The sequence below is a fragment of the Phaethon aethereus genome, assembly GCF_964289735.1.
Source record: "Phaethon aethereus genome assembly, chromosome: 8".
NCBI classification, from domain to species: domain Eukaryota; kingdom Metazoa; phylum Chordata; class Aves; order Phaethontiformes; family Phaethontidae; genus Phaethon; species Phaethon aethereus.
This window is the reverse complement of record NC_138584.1, coordinates 11840530-11857611: the sequence shown is the minus strand read 5'-3', so window position 1 is coordinate 11857611 and position 17082 is coordinate 11840530. Positions and strand designations below refer to the sequence as shown.

General features: G+C 35.6%; 1 protein-coding gene across 1 annotated transcript; it reads left to right on the top strand.

Annotated features, from left to right (window-relative positions):
* Positions 1-1096: 1096 nt before the first annotated feature.
* STXBP3 (syntaxin binding protein 3) lies at positions 1097-16694 on the top strand (the record flags this gene model as incomplete). Its single annotated transcript, XM_082003052.1, is given in 17 exon segments — positions 1097-1147; positions 1794-1872; positions 3274-3374; positions 5348-5502; positions 6411-6501; positions 7486-7614; positions 9079-9081; positions 9084-9172; positions 9677-9734; positions 9944-10009; positions 10129-10209; positions 10858-10996; positions 11539-11645; positions 12103-12201; positions 13089-13174; positions 14316-14464; positions 16603-16694. Coding segments are annotated over 17 exon segments (1560 nt in total). The 5' UTR covers positions 1097-1111.
* Positions 16695-17082: the final 388 nt, after the last annotated feature.

Here is a 17082-nt window from a genome sequence, read left to right as displayed (position 1 = left end):
TTGACCTTTCTGTAATGTTTGTTAATATATCATCCTGCCAGACTTTTTCCCCCGCCTGTTTTTGAAATGGAAATGAATATACAAAATGTAAATTATCTAGTTCTTAATTAGCTTTAGGTATAGATTTTTAGAAACACTTTTGCAAGAGAGCGTTATTTAGACTTAGTTATTTTTCCACAAGTAGCAAGACTTCTTATTCTAGCTATTCAGTATAACATGAGTCTTCTGGAAGTATAATAGCAAAACCATATACATTTCACTTTTTGGAGTTTTTTTTAAATCATAAGTAGTACTAGTTATCCTTTGTGAGAAACTTTCAGTGAGCGTGTATCCTGTTCATCAATAGGAAGCCTTTTATTTTTAGTGAGTACGCTACTGAAAAGAACCTGTCTTTCCACATCCACGTCTGATATTACTTACCCTCTTGTTCCTCTCCCTCAAAATTACTGAGCAACACAAACCTCTTTGCATTCTCAAGCTAGTGTACTGCAACACTATATAGTAATGACTTTATTAAATAGAGAAAACCAAGAGTTGAGTGAAGCTGATTTGCTGATAATGTCTAATTTGCAATTATACTGAAACAGAGTAAGTGCACAGGAGATAGGCAAACAAAGGACAGAAGAGGCTCTAGTCCAAAATCATGCCCTGCATAGTTTCATGCTACCTCTCTTTCGATGTGCTAGAAAAAGAACAGTCTTGCTGAGGCAGTTATCTTTCAGGATAGTTCATACTGGGCCCCATAGTTAGAGCATGTTTGTATTGTCATACCTTTCTGTGTGAGGGCAAAGCTCTGCTTGTGTAGAATAGCCAGCAAAAATTTAGTCCTACAAATTTAATTGCTACTAGACTGAGCTTGAAGAAGGCTTGTGGTAACTTGCTGGATTTAAAATAATAAATAAACAGTCAGGGCTCTTTTGGCAGAAGATAGGTCCTTGCCACTAATTTAGTGGGCAACTTGATTGGTGTTGTTTTATTTTTATCACCCCTATGCTAAAATATGTACAGCACTTTGCTTACAGTTGCATAAAGCTCTTAATTATAAAAATGTAATATTTCTTACTTTATAGTGGTGGAGAATGTATATAAAAACCGTGAACCTGTCCCACACATGAAAGCAATATATTTCATAACTCCCACCAAAAAGGTTAGTATTTTAAAGTAAGTATAGCAAGATCTTTCAGACTGAAAAAGCAATCTTATTTTAAAATACTTACTTACTGTGTACAGCTATACAGTACTTACCTTTTGCATTTTGTGTGATACTCCTTCCTCGGTGTGATGCTTAATTTTCCATAATGAAAACAATGCAGTGTCACTATAGAGTATGTCGCAAACGTGTACCTTTTGATCAACGGAGGCATTGTTTCATTGCTTAGATATTAGTAACCTCACTGAAAGAGATGTTGTATCAAGTAATTATGCAATACATTGAACAATAGCATTCAAAGTAATGGCTCTCATAAGAGATTGCTGTTACTTCCTAAAAATTCTTGAGAGAATGAACCTCAACGCTGTTATAGGTGGAAAATGATGCAAGTATTCTGCTTTGTGTGCTTCCTAAAGTGATCTTGGTGTGTGACTGACCTTCTGTAATTGTTTATTATTCTTGGTCTATTATTCTAAATCTTCTCCTTAAGTCTTTTCTTTTCTTATCTGTTGATTCGTGGTATTCATAAGAGGGACTGTGTAATTAACAGGGCAGGAGGAGAGGAGGGAGAAGCTTTGTCTGGTATGTGAGGAAAGACAAAACATTATAATGTTTTTTTTCTTATTTTTCCTGCCTCCATAAGTCTGTGGATGGACTTATTGATGACTTCATCACTAAATCATCCAGCAAATACAAAGCAGCATATGTGTATTTCACTGACTGTAAGTAAGCTTTTGTCTGTAGTTTGATAACCTTTATACATAAACAAGCAAGCTTCCCAACTTTCTTTCCTATAGTTCAGTACATGAAAATTTTGGGTCGTGTTTCTTAAGAGAAGATTTGAGACTCAAGTCATTAACCATATTTGGGTTGTCAGGATGTGGTCACCATGCCATGTGGCAATCGTAATTTCTTTCACAATTGCCAAACAATGTTGATGGTTCCCCACCTCAGCTTTTAATTTAGGTAATTTAGTTTCATTTTTAAAGTATCTCAGTCTTCTCCTATGTTGGGCAGTGTGGAGGAAGACAATTAAAAAAAAAAAGTGTCTTATAAACAAAATAGTACTCAAATATGAAAAAAATGAATGCATGAGAATTTGCTGCAAGAACAATGTTTTATAATTGGTTATTTTTAGGTAGTTCTTTCACTTGTGAGCCAGCTTTTTCCCGTCACCTGAAAGAAGGTGCCTGCTTAGCCCTTGCATGTAAGATATAAATTGCAAAGCAGAGACCTTTAGTGCAAACGGGGTTAATGTGACTGCATGTTCATCTGCAGTCAGTCAGCGTGACTAAAATGGCTTGTGAAGAAGGGAAAACAAAAAACCCAAACATGCTGCTGAAGGCAGAGATGAAGTTGTGACTGTCTCTGTGGATGTCTCTGAATGGTGTGTATCTGCTACTGTATGTTCTCAAAACAGTTATCAAATTACTATAAAAAACCCTCTTGGTTTCTTTTTTCATTTTATGCTGATGCAGCAATTCTTGTTCTGGGAAAATACTACTATCTTGCTGTGTATTCCTTTGTTGCAAGTGTGCAAGCTTTCAGTTTGAATCCTTGCCAAAACTTTTAATGCTAAGTGGAGTTAGAGAAATAGCTCTGTCACTTCTAAATCTGTGCAGTATTTGTGTCATCCAAGTATTCCTTAAATTCAGTTTCTAGACTGGGATCCAATGTAGCCTGTAAGCGTAGTGGAACACATTTAAAATCTGTAATTAAATTCTGTATTTCTCAGTGCTTTGCTGTTTGGTATGTACACGTTATTTCTCCCTTTGCAGCTTGGGAAATGTTTTCTCTCTGCTATATGAGAAGAAATAGCAGAAACTTTTGCTTTGATAAAATCAATATCCTTCACTTCCGCAGACTGCTAATGAGTGTTCTACAGCTCTGCTTGCCAAAAACTAGTAAAAAATGACCAGTGATGCTTCTTGAAAAAGATCTTAAATGCAAAATATTGATTATACATTCTCTTTAGGAAGATTTGGCAACTTTCTGTATGTTACTATTAATTGGTTCTTAATTTAGAATTGTCTGTTGGTTCTGAATACTGTAAGCTTGTAAGTGAGTTAACAGCTGGAATACACACAGATGATTTATACTTAGAATCTTTTTTTTTCCCCTAGTTTGTCCTGACAACCTCTTCAATAAAATTAAGTCTTCCTGTGCAAAATCAATAAGGAGATGCAAGGAGATCAACATTTCCTTCTTCCCATATGAGTCTCAGGTACGTTTCATTCTTTATGTCAACAGCAGAACATAGTCTGGAGGACTATTTTCAAGTGTTGTTGACCTGCTAGAAAACAGTTAAATAGAATGTAGATGGGTTTTTTTAACTGACAAACTGTATGTGAGACCTCTTGCCATTTTGTCATATTTACAGTGCTTGCCTATATTTTTCAGATAAAAACAAATGCTTTTGTACTCAAAGGTTTACTGTTTGAATTTGACCTCTTTGCTAAGACTTGGAGTCAGTTGCAGTAGAGAGGTTAGAGAAGGAATCTATTCCTTAAGAGGAGGAAAGTATTCTGGCTTGTCTTTAGGAAGTGGTAAAGTTTGTTACTGCTTATACTGAGGTGTTATTTTGACAGACTAGGTAGGTGGGTGCATAGGAATAGGAACAAGTAGAACTAACTACTTGGTGAAAATCAGAAAAGGAGAGCAAATGGATTAAGAGAACTGAAGGGGAGGAGAACAAAACCAAAGCCTTACAAAAAAAGAGAAACAAAAACCATAACAACTCATCAAATTTTTTATTGAGAGGAAAACATGGATGTTTTCTTAATTAAAAATTTGGGACCACCAATGGAAACCAATGCGTGGTTTCCAGGTGAAACCAGACGGGGTATTGTGTTGAGAAGTAATTTGTTGCTCATGCACTTCATCAGATACAGAAGGCTAAAACGCGCTCTGATAACCTAATACAGGGAAGCTCCTGAACCCTTTCCACTACTGGGAGTTGTAGAACTAACTGTGAATGTTTCCCAGAAGTCTGTCCTGTATTCTTCAAATGTTATGAACATAGTAAGGGTCAGAACTCTTACGTATACTAAGTGGCAGGTGAATATTGGAGGGATTGCTGCTATCCGTCTTATTGTGATGCAGTTTCCTTCTTTTTATAATAAATGTCTTTTATTATTTAGATTGAGAAGCCATCAGAGAATGATTAGTGTGGTGGTTTGTTTGTTTGCTTTCCAGTGGTGTTGATGTTCCCAAGCTTTGTTTCAAACTGTTTTTTGGAGTTCTGCTAAAGCTACTCTTAAGAGACAGTTTTGTAGCTTCCTCTACCAAATAAGGCATACAAAAATTTTGTTGTCCTGGTTCTTTGGAGGACTTAACCATGAAAGTAGAAATTGAGACTACTCTTTAAAGTTGAAAATAAGCAGCACTCAAGTGTCGTCTTGGTTTTAGTTTAGTTTTGTGTTCTCAGTATTTTGGGTTGTGAGAACGTTTTGAATCCTTAGCAAAGGAAGAGAGAATGTTAACTGGTTTTCCTAATCTAAAATCTGTGTGTCTGCTTTCTGGAGTGATAAGAGTAAATAATCAGACTGAGCTCTGAGCAAAGTCCAAGTGATGACTTGAATGAAACAAACCTCTTTATCTGGGTGGACATTCTTCTTTGGCTCTGTAGTCCATCTGAAGCTGGAGAATAATCCATTTACTGACAATGTGATTGTTTCCATGTTTGCATTCTGTTTACTAACGGTTGAAAGTTTTTTTTTCTTCTGTGTAGTACTAAACATCTTTTATCAAGGTTTAATGCATTTAAAGAATTTCAGTCCTTGGAGGTAAAGTCTTCATATAATAAACATACAATGAGTAAAATTCTATTTTAAACAAATTTAACTTGATACCTTCTATGATCATTCTGAAATTGCATTGTATGGCTTTGTACGAGACACTGGATGGTATTTAGTTCTGCCTGTCCAGGTCCCTCCATCTGTACAGATAGTAAGCAATTTGAAAAATATAGTAATTTACATAGGAGAGGAGAGTAGTAGAGAAAAGTGTGAGAACAAGAAGCAGATGAGCTTAACAGGACAGAGAAAGAGGACTGAAGTGTGTGGGTTCTTTTTTAAGTTTATTATGTATGATTTTTATTACAGTGTGTAGCTTTAAAACATTAGCATTTCTTTTACCATATATTTTATAAGTACACAATTTAAGCCTTTTTTTTTTTCTTGATTGTGCTTTGCATAGGTATTTACTCTCAATGTCCCAGATGCATTCTACCGCTGTTACAGTCCAACTTTGGAAAAGACAAAGGATAAAGATGCTGTAATGCAAGTAATGGCTGAACAAATTGTAACCTTATGTGCCACGCTAAATGAGAATCCAGGAGTACGATATAAAAGGTGGGGCAAAACTAGTGTTGCTTAGTGTAGTTGCTGTCACTTCTAGGACTTCCCACATTGTTTGGTAATAGCTGGAGGCTGCAGCATAGTTTCTTTCCTTGTGGATTAATTGTTTTTAATCCACAACTCTGAAATATGGAATGATAGGAATTTGTGAAGTGTAGGGAAAGCATTGAATTATTTCTCTGTTTGTATTCATATAACAGTACTTACTATAACCTGTTTTGTTATGAACTGCTTGTTTCATGTTTGGTCAGTAGGATGACACTTCAATATGCTGCATTCTGATACACTGCATACATAATCCTGTTACAGAACAACTCCTGTTGATAGTTTTGCAGATCCATTTGGCATCAAGGAATTCATAAATTGCTGAGGCATATGGGATCAGGATTTCTTTGAGTAGAGCTTGAGGAGAATGCCTCTTTTGAGCTTTGATACAGAATAGAGTAGTGTCTTTGACTTCAAAATAGACATCTGAAATTATGCTCAAGAATTGCATTCTGTGGTGTAACGTGAAGTGGTGCCTTATTCTCTGCAAAGGTAACAAAGAAATAATTGCTTGACTGTGGTGTTTTGTTTTTTTTTTTTTCCTTTCTTTCTCTTTTTATTTTTTCTTTCTTGTTTCCCGCCTCCGAGTGAGACTTTTAGGTGCTGGGCCATATGCCAGCTAATGTCAGTCTTTTGGCTGAAGCTGTTTCTACTGTCTGAAATACCTGAAACATTCAAAGAGTGGAATTGTAATCTAAGAGTGAAAATATGTTGGGAATACTTAGGATGGAGTTCAGAAACTGCTCGTGAAACCAGAGGATCAATCAATCTAGGGAATTCTTTCTGTTTTAAAGGTAGCATTTTAGTGTTTTGATGAAGAAATTTAAGTTCTTTTTGCATGCTTCCTTTTTTCCCAGCGGACCATCTGATAAAGCCAGCAAACTTGCACAGCTTGTTGAAAAAAATCTTGAAAACTACTACAAAACTGATGAGAAAAGCCAAATAAAGGTAGAAAATGAAGTAAAATGTTTGCTTCTTTTTTTTGCAAATCTGGGGAAAAATAAAATCTTTGGACTACTTTTTGACAATAGGTTCTACAAAACCAGATCTTATTTATTAATAAAGACAGCTAGTTGCCATTTAGTTATTTTTGTGTATGAAAGCAACTTAGAGGTAGTAACTGACACAGTAAATCTGTGTGTAAGCAAACATCATTTGTCTGATCAAACTAATTGTAATTGAAAAATTGGCCCTGTGATAATGTAGGGGATCATAAAAACCTAAGAAAAGTGAATAACTTTATTTTAACATCACCTTCCATAGGGTTATGTGTAGAAAGGACTTCACTGCAGAATTTAAATGTCCCCTCTTAAGGGATTTATTGTCCACAAAGATACAGCTTTTCACACAAATTGTGTTTTTGATCTGTCACTACAGATTGGGGCAGATTAGGGCAGCTGCCTAAACAGAGAAGTATGGGAGAGTATGAGAGAACTATTCTGACTTGGTGACATTCCACTCTGCTACAGAAATAAATGTACTTGATGCTACCGCCACTTTAGTAAACCCCAAAATGAAACTTTGACTTGAATGTTTGGAGATGACTTTTTTTTTTTCTGAATTGCAGCACAGTATAGATAATCTACTCTGAAATACAAACAACGCTTTTACTTGTGAGAAGTCAGTGGGAGGCCTTTTTTTTGTGGGGGTTTTTTCTTTACATTTTTTGTTAATTAGGTGAGGTTACTGAATGCATTGCAACAGGCTAAGAGCATTGCCTTAAAATTAGTATGTAAAACCACTGTGTTCTGGTTTTGATTTAAATGTGGGGGTTTTTTTTCTATTTATGTTGATGAACACTTGAACCATACTTTTTTTTTTAGTTATTTTTCCAAAAATGTCTGCAGTACTGTAACTTAGTGTAAATAGATTTAGCAGGCATTAACTTTGTACTATATGTCTTAACTTTACATTTATTTTGTGGCTTTCTAGGCTAAAACCCACTCCCAACTAATAATAATTGATCGTGGCTTTGACCCAGTATCAACTGTACTTCATGAACTCACCTTCCAGGCAATGGCATATGATCTGCTACCAATTGAAAATGATACTTACAAGCAAGTATTTTTTTTTTAAAAATCTAAACAGTTTATTTTCTATTATAAAATCTATGGAATTGTTTAGATAAATTGCACCATAGCAGTATTAGCTGCTTATATATTATGTAAGGGTTGCTTCACTTACTATTAGTCTTTCCTCTGGGATTTGTAACTTCCTCTTTTTGTTAGCTTCCTCATTTAGTTGAGATTAGGTAGGATCCAACTGGCATTTTTGTTAAGATTAGAGTCTTAACAAATTGCATCTTCTTTAAAAACAAAGAACTTCATACTAGACTTGAAGCAAAACCTTGGTAGCGCACGTTCAGATTCTCTACCCCTTCTTTCATATTATCAACCTTCTTGGCCTAACCAGACCAGTAACTGAATACTGAGAAACAGCTTAGTTATTTCTCAGGAACTCTCACTTTTGTAGCTCCAGTCATTTAATTTGTGTAGTTGTTAAAATTTACATGTTTCTATCCTAAATGCACATTTAGGTAAGCCATGCTCATAAGCATTATTTTATCACCATTTGGAATACTGTGACATTGTTTTGCATAAGGTACGTACTTTGCTGTTGGATTGTTCTGACACCAAAGACTTCGGTAAGACTTTGCTTTCTGGTGATCCACCACAGCAAATGAGACCTAATTGCCTCATTGTTTAGTTAAGCAAACAGGAATGTGTATCTTCTATCAAAAACACTGAGTGAATGTTTTCATAGCAAATGTAGAATTGTTATGAATCTGAAATTTCCTGAGTATGAAAATGTAGCATAGTAAGTTTTCTAGGTAGTCATGATCTGCCTTTCACAATCTTTTTTATATTTTTCTGCTTTCTGGCCGTATACTCTGTGTAAGTTTCTGTTATGTTAACTACTAATGTTATGTAGTACGATTGCTATCTTGCTTTATAGATTTATTTCCATTTGTAGAAAAGTAATAGCTGGTCTGTAATGCTGTGAAGCACACTTCTTGTATACATGAAGTAATTTGTCCTACTTAGTCTGTTTTGTTGGTGAATGGGACTTAATTTTCCTTCAGAGTTACAAAATGCCTTATAATAGATATAGAAAGCTGCACTTTGCAATCTCAGTGTTTATTACATTGCACACAATTTGCATTTGAAGCCAGAGGGAAGTTGACATTAGAAGCTGAAGAGAAATTAAGGTGCATGTAAATGTATTATTGAAACTCTAGTTACTATTGGTTTAAAAGAATGTCCAGAAGGTGTTGTCCCAAAGAATCATTCTAAAACTCATCTGCTGCTTTTATGTGCAAAGATGTAATCCGTAAAATCTTTATGTAAATTATACTGTGTCAGGCAATAGCTTGGTTTCTAAGTTAAAACCTGTATACATTACCACTATTACCATGTATGTTGATTAAACCATACCAACTCCAACAAGTTATGGGGGGGAGAGGACGGGGGGAGAAATCCCAAACCAAACAACTGTCTGATTTTTCTCTTGGAAGATACAAAACAGAAGGAACTGCTGGGAAGGAACGGGAGGCAATTCTGGAGGAAGATGATGAGCTCTGGGTGAAGATTCGACACCAGCATATTGCAAATGTGATAGAGTATGTGCATAAATAACAAACTAGTTAAAAACACAAGTTACAAAAGTTTCTTTGAGAGGGCATGTGTTTGTGCTGTTGAGTAGGAATACAGGCAGTAGTGAAGATGGTTTGCAATATAGACTGCATCCTGTTAAATAATGGATGTACGTACTGAGGTATGCAGTCTTACTAATTGCAGTTTTTGAGGAAAATGGAAATAAAATTATTTCCTGAGAAGTATCTTGAAATCTTTTAAATTTGAAGGGATTACTTTGCATAAAGTACTAGCAAGTTACTGCATCAAATGACATTATGCAGATATCACAAACAGGATGTTTCACTTCAGTTTCCTATGTCAAAAACCACTCTCTTATCTGAAGGAGATCTGTATTTGAAGCTTTTACTTTCATTCAGAAGTTCTTGTTGCACAGTTCTCTTTTTAAGATTTTTAAGTAAAGATTTTAAGAAAAGGTTTAACAACTGTGGTGCTGTTGCATTTGATTACTTTCCTTTTTTTTTTTCCAGGGAAATACCAAAACTTTTGAAAGAAGTTTCATCAAAAAGAAAAGCAACAGAAGGAAAAGTAAGTTGTTTAAATTAAAGTATTGTCTTTCCTGGTAGCTTAATTATTTTCAACTGATCAGATCTATGTAATTTATGGATCTATTGCAGAAACTGAGGCTTATCTCAGTGGCAATTTTTTTGTGGGTGAAGCAAGGCTGCAACAGGAAGGGAAATGAGGATGTCAAATACTGGGGGAAAAATTTTTCAACTTGTATCTTTTCTTCACAGTTATCGATATCAGCTCTGTCCCAGTTAATGAAAAAGATGCCTCACTACCGTAAAGAGATTAGTAGGGTAAGGAGTCTTTTGTAACTACAACTTCACAATAAATTTTGTACACTATGATTTTCTGTGATGTGTTTAAAAAAAAAAAAAAAATTATGTCAGCTTGTAAATTTTTTTGTGTGTTCTAGCAAGTTGTTCATCTTAACTTAGCAGAAGATTGTATGAGCAAGTTCAAATCTAACATAGAAAGGCTCTGTAAAACTGAACAGGTATGTTTTAAACAAACAAACAACCTACAAACCAAACAACAATTTACTGCAAATGCAGCTTTTTTTTTTTTTTTTTTCCCCAGGAATAGATGCTTGTTTTTAACAAAAATAGTATGTCTTTTCGTTGCAATCGCTTTTAAGGTAGTAGAATTAAAGCTAAGTGAGATATACAAGGCTCTTACTCTGCCAATAAAGGAGGTGCTTTTAGAGTTAGTTTTTTTTGTCTTTGAATCTGTCTGATTTGTATGAGGATCATCTTTGTGTTTTCTTTGCTCGAAACTCCTATGAAATTGCCTTACTGTGTTCTGCAGGAGGAAGCCCTTTTAAAATGTTGGGGAAAAGCATATTGTTAGGAGTGATGCATTACATTGTACTACTAATCTCAAATTAAAAACTATAATTTGTATTCATGAATTCTAGATAGCAAACAGTTTTAAATGTTGAAGTGTGTTACGTAGTGTTGTTATAATGCTGTAACTATTGAAATAATTATGTCAAAGACTTTTCATACCGTGTTTAAATTGATGCTGCTCGATTGTTTCCCAAAACCTATGGTTTCATAAAAACACATTTCAAAACACATGAAACAATGCTTTTTTTTTTTTAATGGCTACTCACTAAAACCACTGTTCTTTTTTTTTAATTTAGGACTTGGCTCTTGGAACTGATGCAGAAGGTCAAAAAGTGAAAGACTCAATGAGAGTCCTCCTTCCAGTTCTGCTCAACAAAAGTCATGAGAGCTATGACAAAATTAGAGCTATTCTCCTGTATATCTTTAGCACAAATGGTATGATAAGCTGCCCTGTTGTGTGGTTGTTTTCTTTTTTCCTCAATGCTATGGACTTCAACTTGGGTTCTGGGATGGTCCAGTAATTTTAGTTAACTTAAGCATCTATATTGGAGCTAGTGGCCAAGTTTCAAAGAAATACTGTCCATTCTCTGTAGCTTCTCTTCTCTTCTCAAATTAGTAGCAAAGATACTGTTGATAAGGAGTTAAGAGATTCAATAGAAGTGCAGATCCGTACAGCGTTTTAACATCGTTCCTGTGCTCGAATGCATGCAACAGTTTAAATTTTCTCTTTTCCACGTAGCATTGAAGCTGTTAAACGGGGAGGTCCATGTCCATTGCGACCTGAAAATGAAGTCAATGGGGATGAATTTGTAGTAGAGGAGGGGGAAACTGGAAGAATGTTCGTCTGAGGAATCCATAAGAATATTGAGTTTTGGTCTCAGAAATGGACTGTTAAAAATTTATCAAAATATAGTATTATGTTAGTAGTAGACTGGCCACACATGGTACTTAAGTTGTATGTTTTCCTTATATCAAAGGAACTACCCAGGAGAACTTGGACAAGCTGATCCAGAATGTACAAATAGAAAGTGATAGTGATATGATAAGAAATTGGAAATACCTTGACGTTCCTGTTATCTCTTCAGTAAGAATGTATTTATTTTTTTAATTTTCTACCACCCAAGTACTTGTCTACAGCTCTTTCAGAAACTCTTAACAGTATTATCAAGGTCTGTGTTTTTTTTAAGCAGGCAATTACTAGGAATTCTTGTTTTTATGATGTGTCTAAGAGGTAAATCCTTTAAACAATTAACATGAATAATTTTCAAAGTAAGATACGTGTAATGTTCCCTCTAAAATCATCAGATGGTGACTTGAGCTAGTTGGTTTTGGAAGGTGCCAACTTACTCAGTTCCTTGTCTCTGCAGTTAGTATTTCTGGTGTGTCCTGAATTCTACAGGTATTAATTGTTGTTCTTCATTGTTGTTATTATTTCTTTAAAATTTCCTCCTGATCCCCTCTCCCCCTGCTACTAACTGGGAATAAGTTTAATAAATCCAAATATACTGTATAATACAACCATGTGTTGAAAATCTTTTCAGTCTGCTGCTCAGCAGCATAAACACCCAAGAAGGGACCGCTCTTCAGAAGAAACTTTTCAACTTTCTAGGTGGACGCCTGTTATCAAAGATGTTATGGAGGTAAATTTGACCCACTAGTTAATTCATGGGTGCAGTGCAGAAACTTACTCAAGTGAGCAGTTACAGCCAGTCTTTTGAAATTCTGTAGTATTTGAGTTACTTCTGCTAAATGTGTCTGTTGAGCAAAGCTTCTAGTCTGCCTGCAATATAGAACATTAGTCTGCTGTGTGTTAGCAATGTTCCTTATTGGTGGCCGTTTTAACAGTGAAGCAAATGAAAGTGAAAGCTAAAGGTCTCTCTGAACAGCTTGTTCTGTGATTGGCAGTGTTTAGTTTAATTTAAAAATATGAAATTTTTTTTTTTTGTTTTCTCTGGGGGTCTTCAAACTGGAATTCAAATGTAAACTGTAGATCGGTAGGGGCTGGAAAACTTTACTTGCCAGAAGTGTAGTTGCTTTGTTCTTAAACCTCTTCCTAAGCATCAGTTAGTGACTGTCAGACAGAACAGTGAGTTCACTGGACCTCTAGTCTGACCCAGTGCTGCCATTCATAGATTCTTGGTGATTTTAACACGTTCATTTGTGTCTTCAGGGGACCCTAACTTCTCTCATCTACTGCTGTAGAGAAATTAAATATGTTAGTGTCATTACAGATGAAAAACTGCTAGTGAAATCTGAACAGTAAAATCAATATTATGTTTATAAAGAAAGCATATGTCCTCCCAATTCCTTATGATATACAAAAGCCTTGTAATAATTTTTGCATTACGTCGTCTAGCGTTTTGTTACATAGGAGCATTGTTCATGAGATGCTCCTTGTGATTAGTTATTCTAAGAAATTGCATGTGCTGGCATTAAATTCCAGTTAGACATCCTTACTGGAAACTGAAACTTGATGGGTTTTAGGTCTACGTGGCTGTTTAAAGTGTGTGTTTGTTTTGCCCTTCAGGATGCTATAGAAAACAAACTAGATTCAAAAGACTGGCCTTACTGTTCCCAGTGTCCTCCTACCTGGAATGGTTCAGGAGCAGTAAGGTAAGTTATTTAACTTCCTGAAATATAATTTATCCTTTTCCTCAGTATTTTTGCAATGGGGATGGTTTAGAGAAGTCCAGAAAAGTTGGAGGTCTTGAAATGAATTCTCTGCTAATGAATGTGAAATGGTGCGTTCTGTGTACTTGCCTATTTACTGAGTAGCACTGAGAGGTGATTTTGGAATGGTTTTTTTAGCTCACTAATTTGTACTTGTCTCTTTTTTCCCCCTTTTTAATACCACTAGCTCTTGAACCTCATGACCAATACCTGCTGACAGCTTTATCACTTCTGGTAGTGTTTTTTAAGTGGTGAGACAGCTGAATAGAGATAAGATTGTTTTCATCGCAAGAATGCTCATCGCACTAATCAAATGCTGGAATTCATAGGGAGGGAAATATTATACATAACCTAAATGTGGAGGACACGCTTGAATTGAGATCTGTATGTCACTAAATAAAAGACAAAAGTTACAGATACACAGCCTTAGGAAAATAGTTTTATTACTTCCGCTGCTAACCAAACTGTTGGTGTGTCCTTACGTTCCTGGATGCACACTATGATGGTCAATGCAAGGAAACACTAGGGCAAGTCCCTGTACGTTGTAACTGGATCTCTGTCTTAAAGGCATTCTAGCAAAGAGAGGACTGCAGATGATTTTATCTGAATCTGCAATTACTATTGTGTGTTAGAAAGTATATTTCAAGGGCTTTGTTTTCTTGGTCCTACGTATCTGAATCTTACTTGATAACAGCCAAATTTTTTGGCTTTATTTCTTTTCTGTTCATGTCTGGCAACAGAAAAACCTAAGGGTCTAGCTTTTTCAAATGAACCTTTTCTGAAAAATGCCACTGGAATTGCTAGCATACAGAATTAAGCTGCTTGGTAGAAGTCCTTTGTGTGTGAGGCTCTCTGTGTGCAAAAAGGTTTTTGCTTTGTGTTTATTTTACCCCTTGTGATAGCTGAATGGTTTGAGTAATGTGCTAACTTGTTTTTGTTAAAACTCTTTTTAATTATCAATTTGTCTAAATTCTTTTGCTGAAATAAGCAAACCATGAACTGCATGTGAGAAATTAAGTGTGTAATTTTTACCAAAATTAAATAGTAAAGCTATATAAACGTCATCTTATGAAATGTCTTATAGTGCGCGCCAGAAACCTAAAGCTAGTTATCAAGAGGAACGAAAGAATCGTGCAAGACTGATTATATTTGTGATTGGAGGAATTACATATTCTGAGATGCGCAGTGCTTATGAAGTTTCTGAAGCCTACAAGTCCTGTGAAGTTGTTATTGGTAAGCTTGTCTTTGGGAAAAGGGTGGTATGTAGGGGTTTACTAGATGCGTTTCTGGAAAATGTAAGGATCTTTTTTTCTTACATTCCCTAAGTTGGTTCAGTAAACTAACACTATAGCCAGTGAATTTCTTAAAACCATGAACTTAGAAATATCTTTTCAGCTTATGTAGTGTGCTTGATGTTTCGCACTTTTTTGCAACAGGGTATTAAGGACAATAAATACAGTTATGCTCTACATAAAAATCATCATGAATTATGTCAGAGAAATAGATTATTAAAGTAGCCTGATGTATAGCAAAAAGGATTTAAGCAGACCTATAGTTCCTTGCATTACAGTTTCCCCACAAACTTGTGGATCTGCCTGTAGCTTCAGCTACACTTACAACTCTTGTTGCTTTTGGAAGTAGTAGGAAAGCTGGCAGACTAGTGCAAAATTACTCACTTCGGGAAGGAGGGAAGATAAGTTGTTGTTTTGTTTTGTTTTTAAACAAAAAATACCCAACTCCAAAAAAACCAAAACCCCAAACAAAACAAACCAACCCCCAAAACTTCTTTCAGGGTAGCTTGTTGACTTTGCAACAGCTTCTAGTTCTTGTCATGGTTTCTTCAGAGACGTCATGCAAACTACACCATGATGTATAGCTTTTTCCCTGAAAACTGAAGTAAGCTCCCTAATCTTCTTAAGGTTCATCAGTAAATGCATGAATTACCAGCTGGTGTAGTAATCTCTCAGTTAATACTTCAGAGGCAGCAAATGCTTGTTCTGTCAGCTGCTGTGCTTCAAATAATCATTTCCTGTAATGCTGTTTCAATTCAGGTGCTAAAACATTTGTATATACAATATATCAAAACAGAGCTAGATATAGAACCTGACCTGTATCCATCTGCAGTTGCAGCTGGTGTCCAGGTGCAGGGTCGTTTAAAGCATTTCAAATTGAGTTGCCTATGTCTGGCCATTAAATTTAGTCTTGAGTTTCAAAAAGGATTAAATCTATCTACCACAATTTTAAATATAAAATTTATTATTAAATGCTCTTCCCTAAAGCAATGCCAACCTTGATTCAGAGATCTAGAGTCTGTTGCCTCAAAATAGTGCGGAGTGTTGTAGGTGTGTTTGTGTATGTGGTTGGTTGTTTTGGGTTTATTTTTTGTTTGCTGGTTTCATTGGTGGTGGTTGAGGTAGGTTTAATGCTGGTCTTACTTTTGAGTTGCAATGGAAAGACTAGGACAAGAGGAATGTAGTTTAACAAGACCTGTTTCTTCATCTGAGACTCGTTTACAAAACTGTGTTTAGTGTAGGTCACTCTTTCACAGTAATATCTGGCACTAACCACAGCACCATCTTTGCTTTTGTTTAGAGATGATTTTTGCTGTTTTGCTTGTAATTCTGATTTCTGAGGGAAGGTGATAACTGCCAAATTTCCTTGCAGCTTACTGCAAGATGAAAATCGTTCTTGTATTCCTGATTCAGAACTTTTTCTGAATTCAAAAATTCAGAAAAGGAATATTAGCCCATTCAGATTGATGCTAGTAAAACTAAAGGTTCAAAACAGCCCTAATTTTTAATAGTTAATAGTTGCCTTTATGAATGTAGGGCAACCCTTTATGGTAGAAGTTAATAATCACTCTCTAAGAAAACAAGAGCTAGTTGTGCACTCTGAAGAAGAATAATAAGGATTTCCTTTGCTGCTCCAGATTTGGAATTTGTTGCAAATTTTTCAAGGAAATGTTAGTCAGTAAAAGCCAATTTTCTTTAACTGATATTTCTGTGGAAAACTACTGTTTGTGGTAATCTTTATTCCATATGGTTTCCTGATTCTAGGATAAAGCCTGTCATTAACTTACCCTTTCACAGAATGGGCAGATTTCTTGCAGGCTGGGACAATTGCATACAGCAGACGTGGCCCAGGTTCAAGCCGGTGTTTCAAACTCGGCAGAGCAGGGACTTGAAACTTTTATCCAAATTAAGAGCCCTAACTGGGATGTCTGGATGTCTCAGTGTGTCAAAGAGGGACACTGCTTACCTATCTACTAAGATAACACGTGAAAACACTTTGAATTATTGTACTTTTCAGTTTTCTAGGTATAGTAAAAAAAACACTGGCATGTAACATTTATACTTAAATTCTTTTGCCAGGTTCTACTCATATTTTGACACCTAAGAGACTACTGGATGAAGTGAAGAGCCTTAGTAAACCAAAGGATATGGTCTGTGTTAAGGATGAATAGAAACGGTGATGTTTATGATGTGTTAGGAAAAGACAAATAATATCTACATATTCTTATGGAACTGACTTTTCTAAACACTGTACCAGGACACTATGTGGTTCTGACTAACGGAATGTCATTTTATAATTTAAATTTGCTGCTTTTTTTGGGGAGTAGAAGGCAGAGAGGAAAAAAAATCAACACGTGTGTTTCTTGGGTTGTATTTAGTATAGACAGTGCTACACTGTAAGTGCTTTATCAAAAGGGCATATTCATTCCTAACAAATGCTAAAAGTTATCATGATTATACGTAAACTGGAATTGCCTTTGAGAACTGTGAAACCCTTCTATAATAGAGTTTATTTCTAAAAATTACTGACTTAAAAAGGGCCTGGGCTCTTAGGTAGAG